This window comes from Sinohyriopsis cumingii, unplaced genomic scaffold (assembly GCF_028554795.1).
Source record: "Sinohyriopsis cumingii isolate HCF-2022 unplaced genomic scaffold, ASM2855479v2 utg000881l, whole genome shotgun sequence".
NCBI lineage: Eukaryota > Metazoa > Mollusca > Bivalvia > Unionida > Unionidae > Sinohyriopsis > Sinohyriopsis cumingii.
In genome coordinates this window covers 1,274,698-1,289,262 of record NW_028315939.1, presented here as the reverse complement: position 1 = coordinate 1,289,262, position 14,565 = coordinate 1,274,698, and the positions used below count along the sequence as shown (strand labels likewise).

Genomic DNA, 14,565 nt, shown 5'->3' with positions numbered 1-14,565 from the left:
TAGTTTTACCTTGATATTTAGCATTCTGTATCCAGACTATTATACCTGGAATCATGAAAGTTGGTGAGAGAATGCATCTTGATAAATACCATACCCTCATCCAAAAAGTTGGTCACTGTGATATAATTTATGCCTGACTAACTAAATTTTGTGGTGAAAGTTTATTTCTCAAGCTCTCCTTGTTAGAATCATCAAACTAGATGAGTGTGTGCATCTAGTACCTCACCCTTATTACAAAGGTCACTGATCTACATTTTACATTTACTGGCCCAGGTTAAGTTTTGCAGATAGCTCATGACCATACAGATTTTTGTGCCAGCAGTGTACATACTATCTTTTTCTAGAATCATGAAACTTAGTGAGGGGATGTATCATGATAAGCACTACTACTACTCCCTAATAGCCCATTTCATGCAGACTTTGGTGAACTTCGTAATTTGCTCAGAACTTTGATCACGTGGCGGGTGGTCAGCTGACCGTAATAGGTGGTGGGCAAAATATGGCTAATGCTTCAGCGTCAGCATCAACTTCTGTAACTACTTCAACATCGTTTATCGAGTTGAAAAATGCATATTCAACAGCGATGCTGCTGCAGATATTGACAAAATTTAATATTGGAACCATCCTGTCTTATTTTCTGGAAACCAGGGTGGATTTCAAACCCATACGAGAGAGTAGCTTTGAGCTGTTTACATCTGGACATGTACATGTAAGTAAGGAAATGGTGACAAAGTAAACAAATTTAATCCTGGCAATCAAAGAGCAAGTTGTTCAAATTATTTCTGTGCATCTAAAATGTCACTATAATAAAATGCGTTTCATATGAGTTTATCAGATTTGTTTTTGAAAGTCTGTGGATAATTTACATATAAATTTCAATCATTTAGTTAATTTTATTTTTGAAATATTTCTAAACAACAATGGACACCATTTTATTATGTACATGTACCCACCAGCGTTTGATTGGCTGGAGTATTAAGTAACTCAGGAGGTTATTTGGATAATTACAGAGCAACTCGGTTAAATTTGGTATGAAATGGGCTATTGCAGAAGTAGGTCATTATTTCGCACATTTTACGCATCACTGGCTTGGTTTGAATTTTTAAATTTGATGCTAGAATATGAAATTGATGATTATATGCACCTCTGTTAGTACCACATATTAATAGATAAAAAGATCATAGCAGCAATTATTTCGTCTTTTACTGGCTTTGGTTATGTTCTTGCATTTAGCTTATGACCACATTGTATTTTTGGCATGCTGTTCTCACCAAATTCATGAAACGTGATAAGGGAATTAATCTTACAAGAACTTCACCTTTATTGCAAAAAGGGGTCACTGTGACCTATACTTAATACTTTAGCAACTTTAAATATTGTTTTGAAGTTTACTTATTGGATTATGTGTCTGTTTGAATCATGAAATTTGGGAACTAGATGTATCTCCATTTGAGTAATATACCCTTAAATTCAAAGAATGTCACTGTAACCTACATTCATGTTTTATTAACATAGATTTAGCTCATGAACATGTGGAGTTTTCCATGCTATGTTATGCATCAAAACCTTCATATAAGGTCCTTCCTGACCAGTGCAGTATTAGAAGTAGGAGTAAATGTGGTAAAGAATCATTATTAATAACAGTACTTTGTATATCATGACCGTTATCCTCAACAGATGAACTGTGTATTGTATATGTTAATATGTATAGTAATTGGTTGAGTGGACTGAATGCACTTCATGTGGGGCCTTGGCTGTATTGTGGGAGCTTTGGTAGTGCATCAGACTCGTAATTAGTAGTCATATGTTTAATACCTGCCCAGGCCAGCTATTTTTTGCTGCCTCATTGTATCCTTGGAAAAGAAACTTGGGTTCCATTTTCTTTGTGTGGTTAGATCGCTAATGGTTTCAGAGTGCCACTAAAAGCCCTGAAAGTTCAGCTGTAATGGCTAATCAAGGTAATTACTAAAGCATAAATTATGCTTCTAATAATGGTTCTACTGGTTGTCACTTCAAGATTACTCCAAGTCTCTGACTTCCAGCAATTAAAATCTGGCTTCTTGAGGTGGACAATGGTAGCAAAGTTCATGAACAATAATTTGAAGAGGAAAATTAAGATTGAAAATTGGTCTCAGATTTTTATCAATACATTATATTACAACTACATTAATGTCATAGAAAAGCATGGTTTTTTTTACTGTTTTGTATATGTTGAGCTTTGCCACAGGATCAACTTTTCATTGCCAAGATCACTTCAGTATAAATTTAATTTTTGGCACCACCCCACCCCTGTTATATGTGTCTGTAGAATAGGCCTGATGCATCATCCTACATGTGAAACAAGGAAGCCAATGGAGTCATTTTGACTTGAGATGGGCTGTTTAAAAGAGTGCAGTTTATTTGTAGAAAAATAGCCTTTGTATTTTAATAATTATATCCTTTTTTTGCCTTTATCTTTGTTTTGCATACTTTTTTATACTTGAACTTACTAAGTTTTATATAACCAGGATTGTGCTGATGTGTTGTTAAAGGCAACAGACACACACACACACAGGTGAGCTATGTAAATGTTGGTTACAGTTTGGGTGATCTTTTAGAAGATAAGAGCTCTGACACAGACACACACAGGCACAGACACACACAGACAAACCAACACACACAAGCTATGTAAATGTTGGTTACAGTCTGGGTGGTCTTTCAGAAGATAAGAGCTCTGACAAGGTCCACAGAATCTGTGTAAAAAATTAAATACAGAATTTTGGATTAATCCCATTAAAGTAAAATTACTAAACAGGAAAAATATTTATCTCAGTATTATTTGAATTTTGCATTTCTGCAGTGAAACAATTCTAAATAATCATACAATTTCTATTTTTTTAAAACTGACTTACAGATGATATAGTAAATTAATTCCATGGTACAGATTGATGCCTTGGAGTGCCAGGTTCTCAGTCAAGAAGTTGTTTTGAATTCAATCTTAGATACATAACTGGAATAAAATATACACTGCCAAATCACTTACTATCATGGTACACTGTTAGTAATACCATGTTATGTTATCTGGAGATGTAAATGAGTCTTAAATACTGGTTTAAAGCAATATGAATTTGAAGGGTAAAAATATTAGCCCACTTTAGTAGATGGCAAAACTTTATCTTTTTACAGCTGTGATCCTGAGACATTAATTATATGGTTGCATCTTCTCTAAGTCTTTTGATCATATAGACTGATATAGTGTTTCTCAAGATACACTATTTATCCTTTTTAAATTTATCAGTTTTACTACAGTATCTATGGCTCCCCATGGGCAGAGGCTATCACTGTTAAACAATTATCAAAGTCCATGCCACCCAATGGGTCCAGCCCATCAGCATTACTGTTTCAAAATCCTTGTCTCCTGATGTGTCCCGACTAAAAATCCATGTCTTCTGATGGATCCAGACTATCAGCATTAAACCATTATCAAAATCCATGTCATCAGTTGGGTCCAGATTATCACTGTTACACTGTATCAAAATCCATGTTTCCAAATGTGTCCAGACTAAAAATCCATGTCTCCTGATGGAACCAGACTATCAGCATTATACTGTTATCAAAATCCATATCAGTATAGTCCAGACTATCAGTGTTACACTTTATCAAAATCCATGTCTCCCAATGTGTCCAGACTAAAAATCCATGTCTCCTGATGGATCCAGACTCATCTTTAAACTATTCAAAAATCGATCTCTAATGATGGATCCATACTTTCTGCAGTATACTGTACTATAAAAAACCCATGTCTCCCAGTATATGCAGACTATTTTTGTTACACAATATAAAAATTCATGGCACCCAAAGAGTCCAGACTATCACCATTACAGTGTACCAATGTTGAAGTTCCATTTTTGTAGTCAGATGTATTGGGGGTATCTTTATATTGGGGGTATCTTGTAGTGCAGTTCAAAAATGAGACATTCCATACTCTTTAGCTCTGGTCCTGTAATTCAAAATTCTTTGAGGACAGGCAAAATTTAAATCAATATTTACAAGTTTAAACATGAATTTAAAGAACCATGCCAAGAGTTAAGTTAGAATTGCTTACATTTCATGACAGATAGACAAAAGTTGCTTCCATAATTGATTTTGAGAAACTGTAAATATAGTTTTACAGTTCAAGTTTTTCAGACCAAGACCATTTTGTGTACTCAGTTTGTCATCTGGGTAGCTGATCAGTTATGAAACCACATTGCCTGCCATGATTGTTATATGGCCTGTTGTAGTTGTATAATTAAATCTGAAATGTATCTCATTTGGCTTTGTGTTGTTTGTCTTTATCAGGATATATCAGCTTCCTTGACACTGAATAGCCAGGATGGTGATGATGTGCAAATAAATCATACATATATATATATATATATATATATATATATATATATATATATATATATATATATATATATATATGCGCATATGCATGCTTCTTGTTGATGCAAAGCTAAATAGGTGTTCGCTCAGCAAGGACACATTTGGTGGATAACATTGTTTCACCTTGTTTATTGTGCAGTCTAAGTTTTCCTACCTTCAAGGTCATTGTTTAGCTTCTTTGTTTTTAAAATGAATTAATATGTAGAAACACCATAACACATGTCTTATCATTCAGATTATGATGAGGACTTCTTGGAATTTGAAAAAACAAAATTTTAGATATGCTTTAATTACTACAAGTGTTGAAAACTTTACTGAAAATGCAGTTGGTCAGAATGGCCTAAAATAGTAAATGTAAATTGCTGTTCTCTCATATGTGCTGTAGGCCTGACTCAGAAAGTGACAAAAATAAGAGAAAACCCAGTAAAAAATTAAACTTAACATTAATCTTAATAAGATTGTGACTTCTCTTGTCGTGCTCGTAGTCCCTTTGCAGAGCCTTTTACATGCATGTTGATTACTCAAACTGTCTAAATTTAAGTTTTAAATGTTGTTTTTTTATACATCATTGATCACTGGCAAGTAAGACCCTGGAAAAAACTTATCAACTGCAGATCTAATATATATGTATGTATATACTGTTCACTGATAGGAGTCAAGTCCAACTGCATAGAGACCCTGATCTACCATTGCATAAATCACCTGCAGATCAGGGTCTATGTTGTTTGTGCAGCTTGCTCTTTACAAATTGTATAGGCAGATCAGATCTTCCAAGGCAGTATGCAGCGGTAGACCTGGGTTTACGCAGTCTGCACTTGGACTCGACTTATAAGTAAATATATATGCTACTCTCCTCAGAACGATTATGATATTTGTAAAGGACATGATTTGGGTCATGTTCTTTATAGGAAGATAAATTTATATTGTATCACATGTATCAAGTGTGTTTGCATCAAAGTTTGTTTTCTCTATTCATATGAATGCCTTGCTGAAGGTGTTGTTTGATATATTTTCATAATTAAATTTACATACTTTTGTTGTATTAATAAATTTGTTGAATGATTGAAGTAAATTATTTCCAGTGCAGAATCCATAAATACAGAAATATTCCATTTTGGTGACAATGCAGAGAAATTATCCTAATTAATATATCAGATCACAGAAATCAATATTTTTTATGTTGTACGTCATTTATCCTATTCCTGCTAAACTACTTGTTAAAACACTACATGCACATTTGTTACATGGTCTAGCTGGTACTAAATGAAAATGGTGCCAATTTGAAGTCCAATATGGTCACCACAGTGGCAATTTTGAAAATCTTGCTATCACAACTCCTTCAGGTAGAAGAGTAATATTGACATTGAATTTCATAAGAAGACTTCTTACGATGTCCAGTAGGTCCACAATAAAAATTACGCTAATGTGATGTCCATTATGGCTGCCATTGATGCCGTCTTGAAAATCTTGTTATTGCTACTCTGAATGGATGGACATTCAACATCAGCATGTGAATTTTCACTAATACAGTGGAACCCCACTATAGCATGATAATTGGAGTCCAAAAAATTGGATCGCGTTAATAGCGTGGTCGCATTAATGCAGGGTTTTACAGTATTTTACTTTTTACAGAGAACAACTCATTGGCACATATACGTGTATTCATGTCTAATGTATATGATGAATAGGGTATCAACACCATTTACTATCATGCCATCGTGGTATACAGTTCATCCATAATGCATGTAATTCCATTGAAAATTGCACACAGATTTACATTTGTCAATAATTTTTTCCCAGACCATTGTGTCTGAATTCAAGGTCTAATATATAGCATGAACAGAGTATTAACATTGTTTACTTGCCATCTGATATCGTACCGTCGGGGCTTACAATTAATCCATAATACATGTAATTCCATTGCAAAAATTGCATGCATATTTAAACTATTCAATAATTTTGCCAGATCAATATGTGTCTGAATTCATTGGGAAAAATTAAAAGCAAAATTAGGTTAAGAAAGATGAAGCATGTATAAGGTTCTGATGTGCTGTTAAAGGCAACACACACAAACACACATGAATGGTATCTGTACGAATTTCATACTGCTCAGATTTTCTCACATGCGTTTCTGTGTACATTTATTGGTTGTAAATTTCTAATAATTTATGCTTGTACACCTATTCGTTTCAACAACTACAGCAAGAATAATTAATAATCAACATGTACTTTCAGCGTGCATATTATGTTTATTTCAGATTTTGGGAATATTGAAAGACACATGTGAAAACTACTATACTAATCATTGTGCAAAGTGCAGAGAATGACTTGCGTTTGTGAACTTGCTTTTCTTTAATGGTTAAATATTTTTATAAAAAATAGGAAATTAATAACGTGTTCAAAAGCAAACACCATACACATGTAAAACCTGAGAACTTAGCGCAGTAGGCCTGCAGTGGTCACGAGTCACTTTTATAAAAATTTTAAGCTGAACCTGTGTACAATTTCGTACCTTTCAGTTTCCAGCTAATAAAGCGGACATTATTTATTGGTCAACTGACTGTGTCTAAAAACACCACCATGCCCAGCAAACTTGTTGGCAGGTTTCATTTTTTTAATGTTTAATAAATTGTGAGAATCTTTTATCAGCCACCACATTGTCTACTGCTTGGTTGTGTATGCAGTTAAAGAAGAAACACATGTTGGCTATTGTTTGAGCAGCAGTTGTATACAGAATTAATTGAAGACAATCACAAAGATGACTTACTGGCTTTACTCATGGATCAGTAATAAGTAACATTTCTGATAATGTTTGTTTTTGCATAACACTTCAAGAACCTAGGCTGAGTCATACCAAAGACTTACAAAAATGGTACTAACAGCTGCCTCGCTTGGCGCTCAGCATCAAGAGGTTAGTATTAGGACTGGTCAGCCTGGTGTCAGGATAATGTGACTGGGTGGGACATCATGCTGCATGTCTGCAGCATGACGCCCCAGTGCTAGACATCACTGTAAGCTGTCACATTGCAGACATCGTAGCGATATGACTGAAAAATTGTTAAATCTATGTTAAAAATCCAAATCACATCACATCACATCAAGAACCTGGTGAAATTTTTAAATTTCAGAAGCTATGCCACGATCATATTATATTCAAACTCATGCATGAACTCTTCCCCAAAATGATAATAAACGATTAACACACTATTTCTCGTATTTAAAAAAAATATGTTTCAGTACGAGAAAAATACATGTGCATGTATTTAAAATTTCAGGAACTATGCCACGATCGTATTATATTCTAATTCATATGTGATCTCTTCCCCAAAATGATATTAAATTTATTATACACTATTTCACGTACTTTGAACCAAAAATATTTTTTGATGTGCAAATGAATATTCTAAATTTTGGAAGCCATGCCACAACTGCATTATATTCGAATTTGCGTTATGGCGGGGTGCGTTATGGCGGGTTTGCACTGTACTTTTAATGTCTAGTTAGCCATAAATGATTATGGTACTGGTCTGACTTGTACTATAACCACAAGGTCCAGCTGGAAAACTTATCACCACTTCTCTGATGTGGCTGGTCATATGGATATTGTGCTTTCATTAAAGGACTTCATATGAAGTCTAGTAGGTCCTGGGTGGAAATGGTGCCAGTCTGATATCCAATATGCCCACATTTGACCAAATGCTTCAGATCATTGCGGCCTGATCATGGTACAGTATACGCTGTTAATTTCCGCATACAATTTGAATCAGACAGCATAGATTATGGTTTCCTGGCACATTATGTGCCACCTGTTCATGGCATACATGGTTTATTTCTGCTTTTGATTTGAATCAGACAGCATTAATTATGGTTTCTCGGCACATCATATTCCACCTAATAGGCATACACTGTCAGTCAGCACATCATATTCCACCTAATAGGCATACACTGTCAGTCAGCACATCATATTCCACCTAATAGGCATACACTGTCAGTCAGCACATCATATTCCACCTAATAGGCATACACTGTCAGTCAGCACATCATATTCCACCTAATAGGCATACACTGTCAGTCAGCACATCATATTCCACCTAATAGGCATACACTGTCAGTCAGCACATCATATTCCACCTAATAGGCATACACTGTCAGTCAGCACATCATATTCCACCTAATAGGCATACACTGTCAGTCAGCACATCATATTCCACCTAATAAAGTAATAAGCATACACTGTCAGCACATTATGTGTCACCTAATCAGGGCATACACTGTTTGTATCTGCTTATGATTTTTGGCCACATTATATGCCTTGTGTAAATTTCTGATTTTGATTAGAATCAAACAGCATAGAGATTTATCAGCATATCATGTGCCACCTTATTGGGGTATATTCTGTTGTTTTATTTCTGCTTTTGATTTGGTTTGTGATTTTTAAAAAAAAGTAATTTTGTGAAAAATTATTTACATGCAGCCAGAGGAAGAATGCCGATGATATGAAGAAAGAACTGGAAAGTGTTGTTGTACCAATTTTCTGCATTTCTTTGGTTGGAGCAGAGGAGGAGAAAAAGACAAAACTTAACAAGGTACGTTTTCTTGTTTACTCCAATTTAATCCTTTTTCACTGTTTCTTTGAGTTAGATTCTACTTAAAGAGTGCAAAATTTTAGCTTGATTTGATCTGTTTTGCATAGTTCATCAAGCAGGTTCTAACAGCTTGCATCAGTCTTCTTGATGGCTTGGTCTTGTCAGGGATGGTTCTTAGGTTAAAGAAATAGAAGAACATGGATAAATTCATTAACTTTGGATTGATAATCTACTGCAGGAATGAGGGAATAACCCTAGGATCAGAAGTTCAGTTTGTATGTTTTAGTGATTATTAATCCATCATTACATCAAAGGCTGTACAATGTGAAGGCAATGAGATTAGTTGTACCTGGTCCAGAAACACAAAACATCATTGGGTCTGGATGGGATTCGAAACTGCAAACTTTCACTTGTGAATCTGACCAGCTAACCACTGAACCATCATAGTTTCCTGTTAGAGGTTTAAAGCTAGCTTATTGCAATTGTGCTGTCCACAATATATTTTTGCAGCATTTGAAATATCTGTAATTGCAATGCCAGTAGCTGGTAAAGGAGAGTAACATTTCCATCGGTCGGAATGTTACCACGTGTTCAAAATGAATTGCGTTTATTTCTGTAGGAACTGTAAGGAGAACTACTTTTCTAAGAATACCCACTTCTATAAATAGAGTCACGTGTACAGCATAAGATAAACACTGTCAGTTAAGGCAGACACGAAGTAAGCATCAAAGGAAAGGAACATTCTTAAAAAAAAAATATTTAAAATTGAAAAAATTTGGCTTCCATTGGTTGAAGGACTGGTATTATGATGACCTTATTACGATCAAGCAGGACAATTCCAAAGTGCTATAAATAGCTACGCAACAGAAAACCCCAAACATGTATTACTACGCTTAATTAAGATTTCTGTTTTTTAATGATGCAAACAAAATAACATAACGAATAATTGAAATTTCAATTATAAGAGTTTAACGTTGTTTTTTCTGAGTTTATCGTGGTATAAACTGTCAGTTTCCGACTCACACAGCTTACATAATGCCCTTCAAGCATTTTTTGCTGTATGAGTCGGCAACTGACAGTTTATACCACGATAAACTCAGAAAAAGCAACGTTAAACTCTTAAATAAAACTGACTTTCAGAGTCCAACAAGTACTAAAATTTGTGATAACCTAGAATAAACTCTTACTCACCTAGCTGTTATAAAAAATGTAAAAGTTGATAATGTTAGTGACTATATATTCAATCATGTGAAAGGATGTTTTCCAGAAAATAACAACCGTTATATGTAATTACCAACTGAGACCAGTCAGCTCTCCAGCTGGTAAATATTAACTGATTTTGAAGAGTGAGAGCTTGATTGATCAGTACAAAGTATGGACTTTCAAATGAACAAAGATGGCAGTATTCCCAATAGAACACCTATTTCATTGACACACTGGTCAGCCCTGAATCAGAACTTGACCAGTCTGCCTCTGATTGAAAATTCACTCAACGACTGGAAACTTTTACTTGCCAGTTAAAGTTGAGCGAGGGAAACATTAAGGTGACATTGGTTGAAAAATTAAAAATGGTTTCTTCACAAAAATCAAAGTTCTTAACCATGTACGTTCAGGAAAGTTTCTAGATGGCTTCACTTTGGATAAGAAAGAAGCCTGTTGATTTTAGAGTTTAAAAAAAGCTCAAAGGTCAGGGTCATTGCAACTAGAAGAAAAGTTAGTTTTGCAGAATAGCTTTTGTTATAGAGCAGGGGTGCAGAGCCTTTTTCGGCTAAGGGCCAGATTGCATTTTCTAAAACCACTAGAGGGCCGCAAACACATTTCTTTAATATAATTACTGTTCACAGGCCAGATTTCTGTGTTCTTTTAATTTGCCCTGTGGGCCGGACAGAACACATTTACTGGTCAGACATCCTTGAGGGACATCCATTAATTATGTCAATTTTTAGGCAATTTTTTACCCCCCCCCCTTGTCAACAACTGTCAAACTTTCAGTGACCTCCCTAATAAAATTCCCTCCCCCCCCCCCCAAACTAACAATATTTTATACAGCTGGCTTTTATGCTAAAAATAGAATTTTGGAAATTAAAAGGTCTACAAATAAATTTTAATACATTTTTTTTTACTTGTTTAACAGATTTCAAATTGACTATAACACTTTGAATTCATGAAAAAATCAAGAGTTTATATTCTAGCTTCTATCATCTTCCCATGGGGAAGCCAAATGTTCCTCAATTGTTATAATGGGCATAGTGGCTGATTCATTAATTTCTTGTGGAACTGATACACCCGACAAGTCAACATCATCTTCATCTAACCATTCTGCACTTAACATCTCTCCATGAGCAATAATTGCCATCAGCTCTCTCTGTCTTTTGGCAGCCACTCGTATTGGCCGAATTCTTTGCGGTTGAGGAGCATGTGGTAATTGCCTAGGCCTAAGAAGATTGCATTGTCGGTGCTATTGAATATGGTGGGCTGTTGACGGGCGAGCGAGTGTGTGCCATACCAACGCACCGACTAATTTCCTATTTTTTTATTTATTTAATTTATTGTAAAAAATAACATTGTTGACATCAATTTATCTTGAACTCCCTCCTCCCCCATGTCAACAATTGTCAAACTTCTTCAGACCCCCTCCCCCCCATTTTGTTGACATAATTAATGAACGACCCCTTGACCAAACTTTGTGACCTGCTTGCATTTAGCATCGTAAAGAAACCGTGGTATGTTTGATAAGAAATTATGGTTTCAATTTAGTTCAAGACCACATAACTGACCAGAGAACTAGGTCATTGAGATCTATTGGTCAGTAAGAGAACTAGGTCATTGTGATCCATTGGTCAGTAAGAGAACTAGGTCATTGAGATTTATTGGTCAGTAATTTCCTAAGTCATCCATGACTTACTAACTCCTACAGAGAAGACTATTAGGCATAGGGTGTGCATATAATGTATCATTCACAGTACTGTTGTGTTTGGATTTGAACCAAATTTCCTGTGAAGATCACCTTGACAATATTGCATATTTCCTGAAGTTATGGCCATTGATCATTGTAGCAGAGGCATTGCTGATGCATAATCCAGTAAACATTCAACCTTTCACATTGATTTTAATGACCCTACTTTGAGATATGGGAGAATTGTAGTTGCCTTCTGTCAGTCTCTCTGTCTGTCCATCCATTCACAAGTATTGTAACAATCATTTCTCTGCAACATTTACAAACAAGTATAAGCAATTTGGTGACGGAAAGGCTTTTTAAATGTTGAAGTGCCATTTGAAAGTTTTTTAATGAAGTTATTACCCCTTCTTTTTTAACTTGAAATCTTAACTACAGCAGATTTTGTAATCAGCATAGTTCAGGAACCCATTCAAAGATGTGTCTGTGTGATGTAGATTTTTTAGATTTTTCTTTTAACAGGATTTGTCTCATGCTCACTATTTTGGATATTGGTATGGCCCTTGAAAATCAGTTGAATATCTTTACATAGCATGTTGCTTGTAATCGGCATAACTCCAGATGTCTAAGATCAACTTAATAAAACCTGTAAAATATTTGCTGAAAAGATGTGACAGGTAATTTTACTGCTCACAGATAGACCATAAAAGTTAGTGAAATGTACAGGAAAATTGCTTTGCACTAAAAGAACCATTTAGCCTTCAATGTCATTTAACTTTGACCTTAAATGAACTTTTCATTTCTAGTATTTGTGGAGTCAAAGTCTTGTCATGTACTGCATAAATTAGTATATAATATTTGTAATTGCACTCTATATGAACTTGGTACTGTTTTGAATCATTGCACTAAGTAAATGTGAAAAGGCAACAATTATGTTTGAGGTCTGTATATGAAGTGCATAAAGACCAGTGCATTAGAGATTTGTGATACTTGCTTTGTGGAAATCTCTAATTCTATAAAGCTCACTATCCCATCATATGTATCCAATTGACCATGAATATCAGACTGGCATTTGCCTCAGATTTTAGCTGTACTAGCCATAAGCCTGAAGAGCTTGTGTCTTTCATCCACCTGTTAGCATAATGTTTTTAATCAGATTTTAGCTGTACTGGCCATAAGCTTGAAGAGCTTGTGTCTTTCATCCACCTGTTAGCATAACTTTTTAATCAGATTTTAGCTGTATTGGCCATAAGCCTGAAGAGCTTGTGTCTTTTATCCACCTGTTAGCATAATGTTTTTAATCAGATTTTATCTGTACTGGCCATAAGCCTGAAGAACTTGTGTCTTTCATCCACGTGTTAGCATAACGTTTTTAATCAGTTTTTTAGCTGTATTGGCCATAAGCCTGAAGAGCTTGTGTCTTTCATCCACCTGTTAGCATAATGTTTTTAATCAGTTTTGTAGCTGTATTGGCCATAAGCCTGAAGAGCTTGTCTTTCATCCACCTGTTAGCATAACATTTTTAATCAGATTTTAGCTGTACTGGCCATAAGCCTGAAGAGCTTGTCTTTCATCCACCTGTTAGCATAATGTTTTTAATCAGATTTTAGCTGTACTGGCCATAAGCCTGAAGAGCTTATGTCTTTCATCCACCTGTTAGCATAACGTTTTTAATCAGATTTTAGCTGTATTGGCCATAAGCCTGAAAAGCCTATGTCTTTCATCCACCTGTTAACATAATGTTTTTGTTGTTATTGTTGTTATAGGGTTTAACGCCATTTTTCAGCACAAGATAGGCTATACATGGCGGCCAGTATTAATGGTGGAGGAAGAACCCGGGTAAATCCCGGAAAGAGCCACCGACCCACGAGAAGCTACCGGCAAGCTTTCTCACATATCCACATTGACCGAGCCCGAGACTCGAACCCACACAGACAGAGGTGAGATGGCAGTGATCCGTGACCGAGAGCGCTTTAGACCACTCAGCTACTCAGGGCCCCCACATAATGCTTTTAATCACTACTCCTAAACTACTTAGAGTATTGCCATAAAACTTTACACATATATTCACACCATGGTCTAGTTGGTCCTAAATGAAAATAGTGAAGTTTGGACAGTCATTATGGCCATCACCATTGCAGCCATCTTGAAAATATTGTTATTGTCATTTCTCTTTAATAATCATATAAACATGGGGTTTTCACTAAGACTCCTTACGATGTTGAGTTGGTCCTAAATAAAATGGTGTTGATCTGATAATCAATATGGTTACCATGGCAGCCATCTTGAAATTCTTGTTGGTGCAACTCCTCCTGAATAGGAAGTTAGATTGATGTGGTGTTTTCAACAAAAGACTTTTTATGATGTCCAGTTGGTCTTGGATGAAAATGGTGCCAGTCTAATACCCAATTTGGCCACCACACAGAGACCATCTTGAAAATCTTGTTATTGCTACTCCTCCTGAATGGATGGTCATAATCAGTATGGGGTTTTCATTAAAAGACTTCATATGATGTCTGTTTGGTCCTAAGTGAAAATAATTTGATCTGACATCCAGTATGGGCACCAAGTCTTATCACTACTCCAGACTTCCTATGATGTCTAGTTGTTTTAAGTGAAAATATCTGATGGCAGATAATGCTGTCACAGTGGCCATCCTGAAAATCTTCTTATCAC

The 14,565-nt window shown here is 35.5% G+C and overlaps 1 protein-coding gene across 3 annotated transcripts in view; it reads left to right on the top strand.

Moving 5' to 3' along the window:
* Positions 1-14,565, top strand: part of LOC149773129 (calcium homeostasis endoplasmic reticulum protein-like) — a 174,502-nt gene that overhangs the window by 91,688 nt on the left and 68,249 nt on the right. For all 3 annotated transcript variants that reach the window (XM_089946784.1, XM_089946783.1, XM_089946782.1), the window contains one exon: positions 8,882-8,993. In XM_089946784.1, coding sequence (XP_089802910.1) covers positions 8,882-8,993 — 112 coding nt within the window. The remainder of the gene's footprint in view (positions 1-8,881; positions 8,994-14,565) is intronic.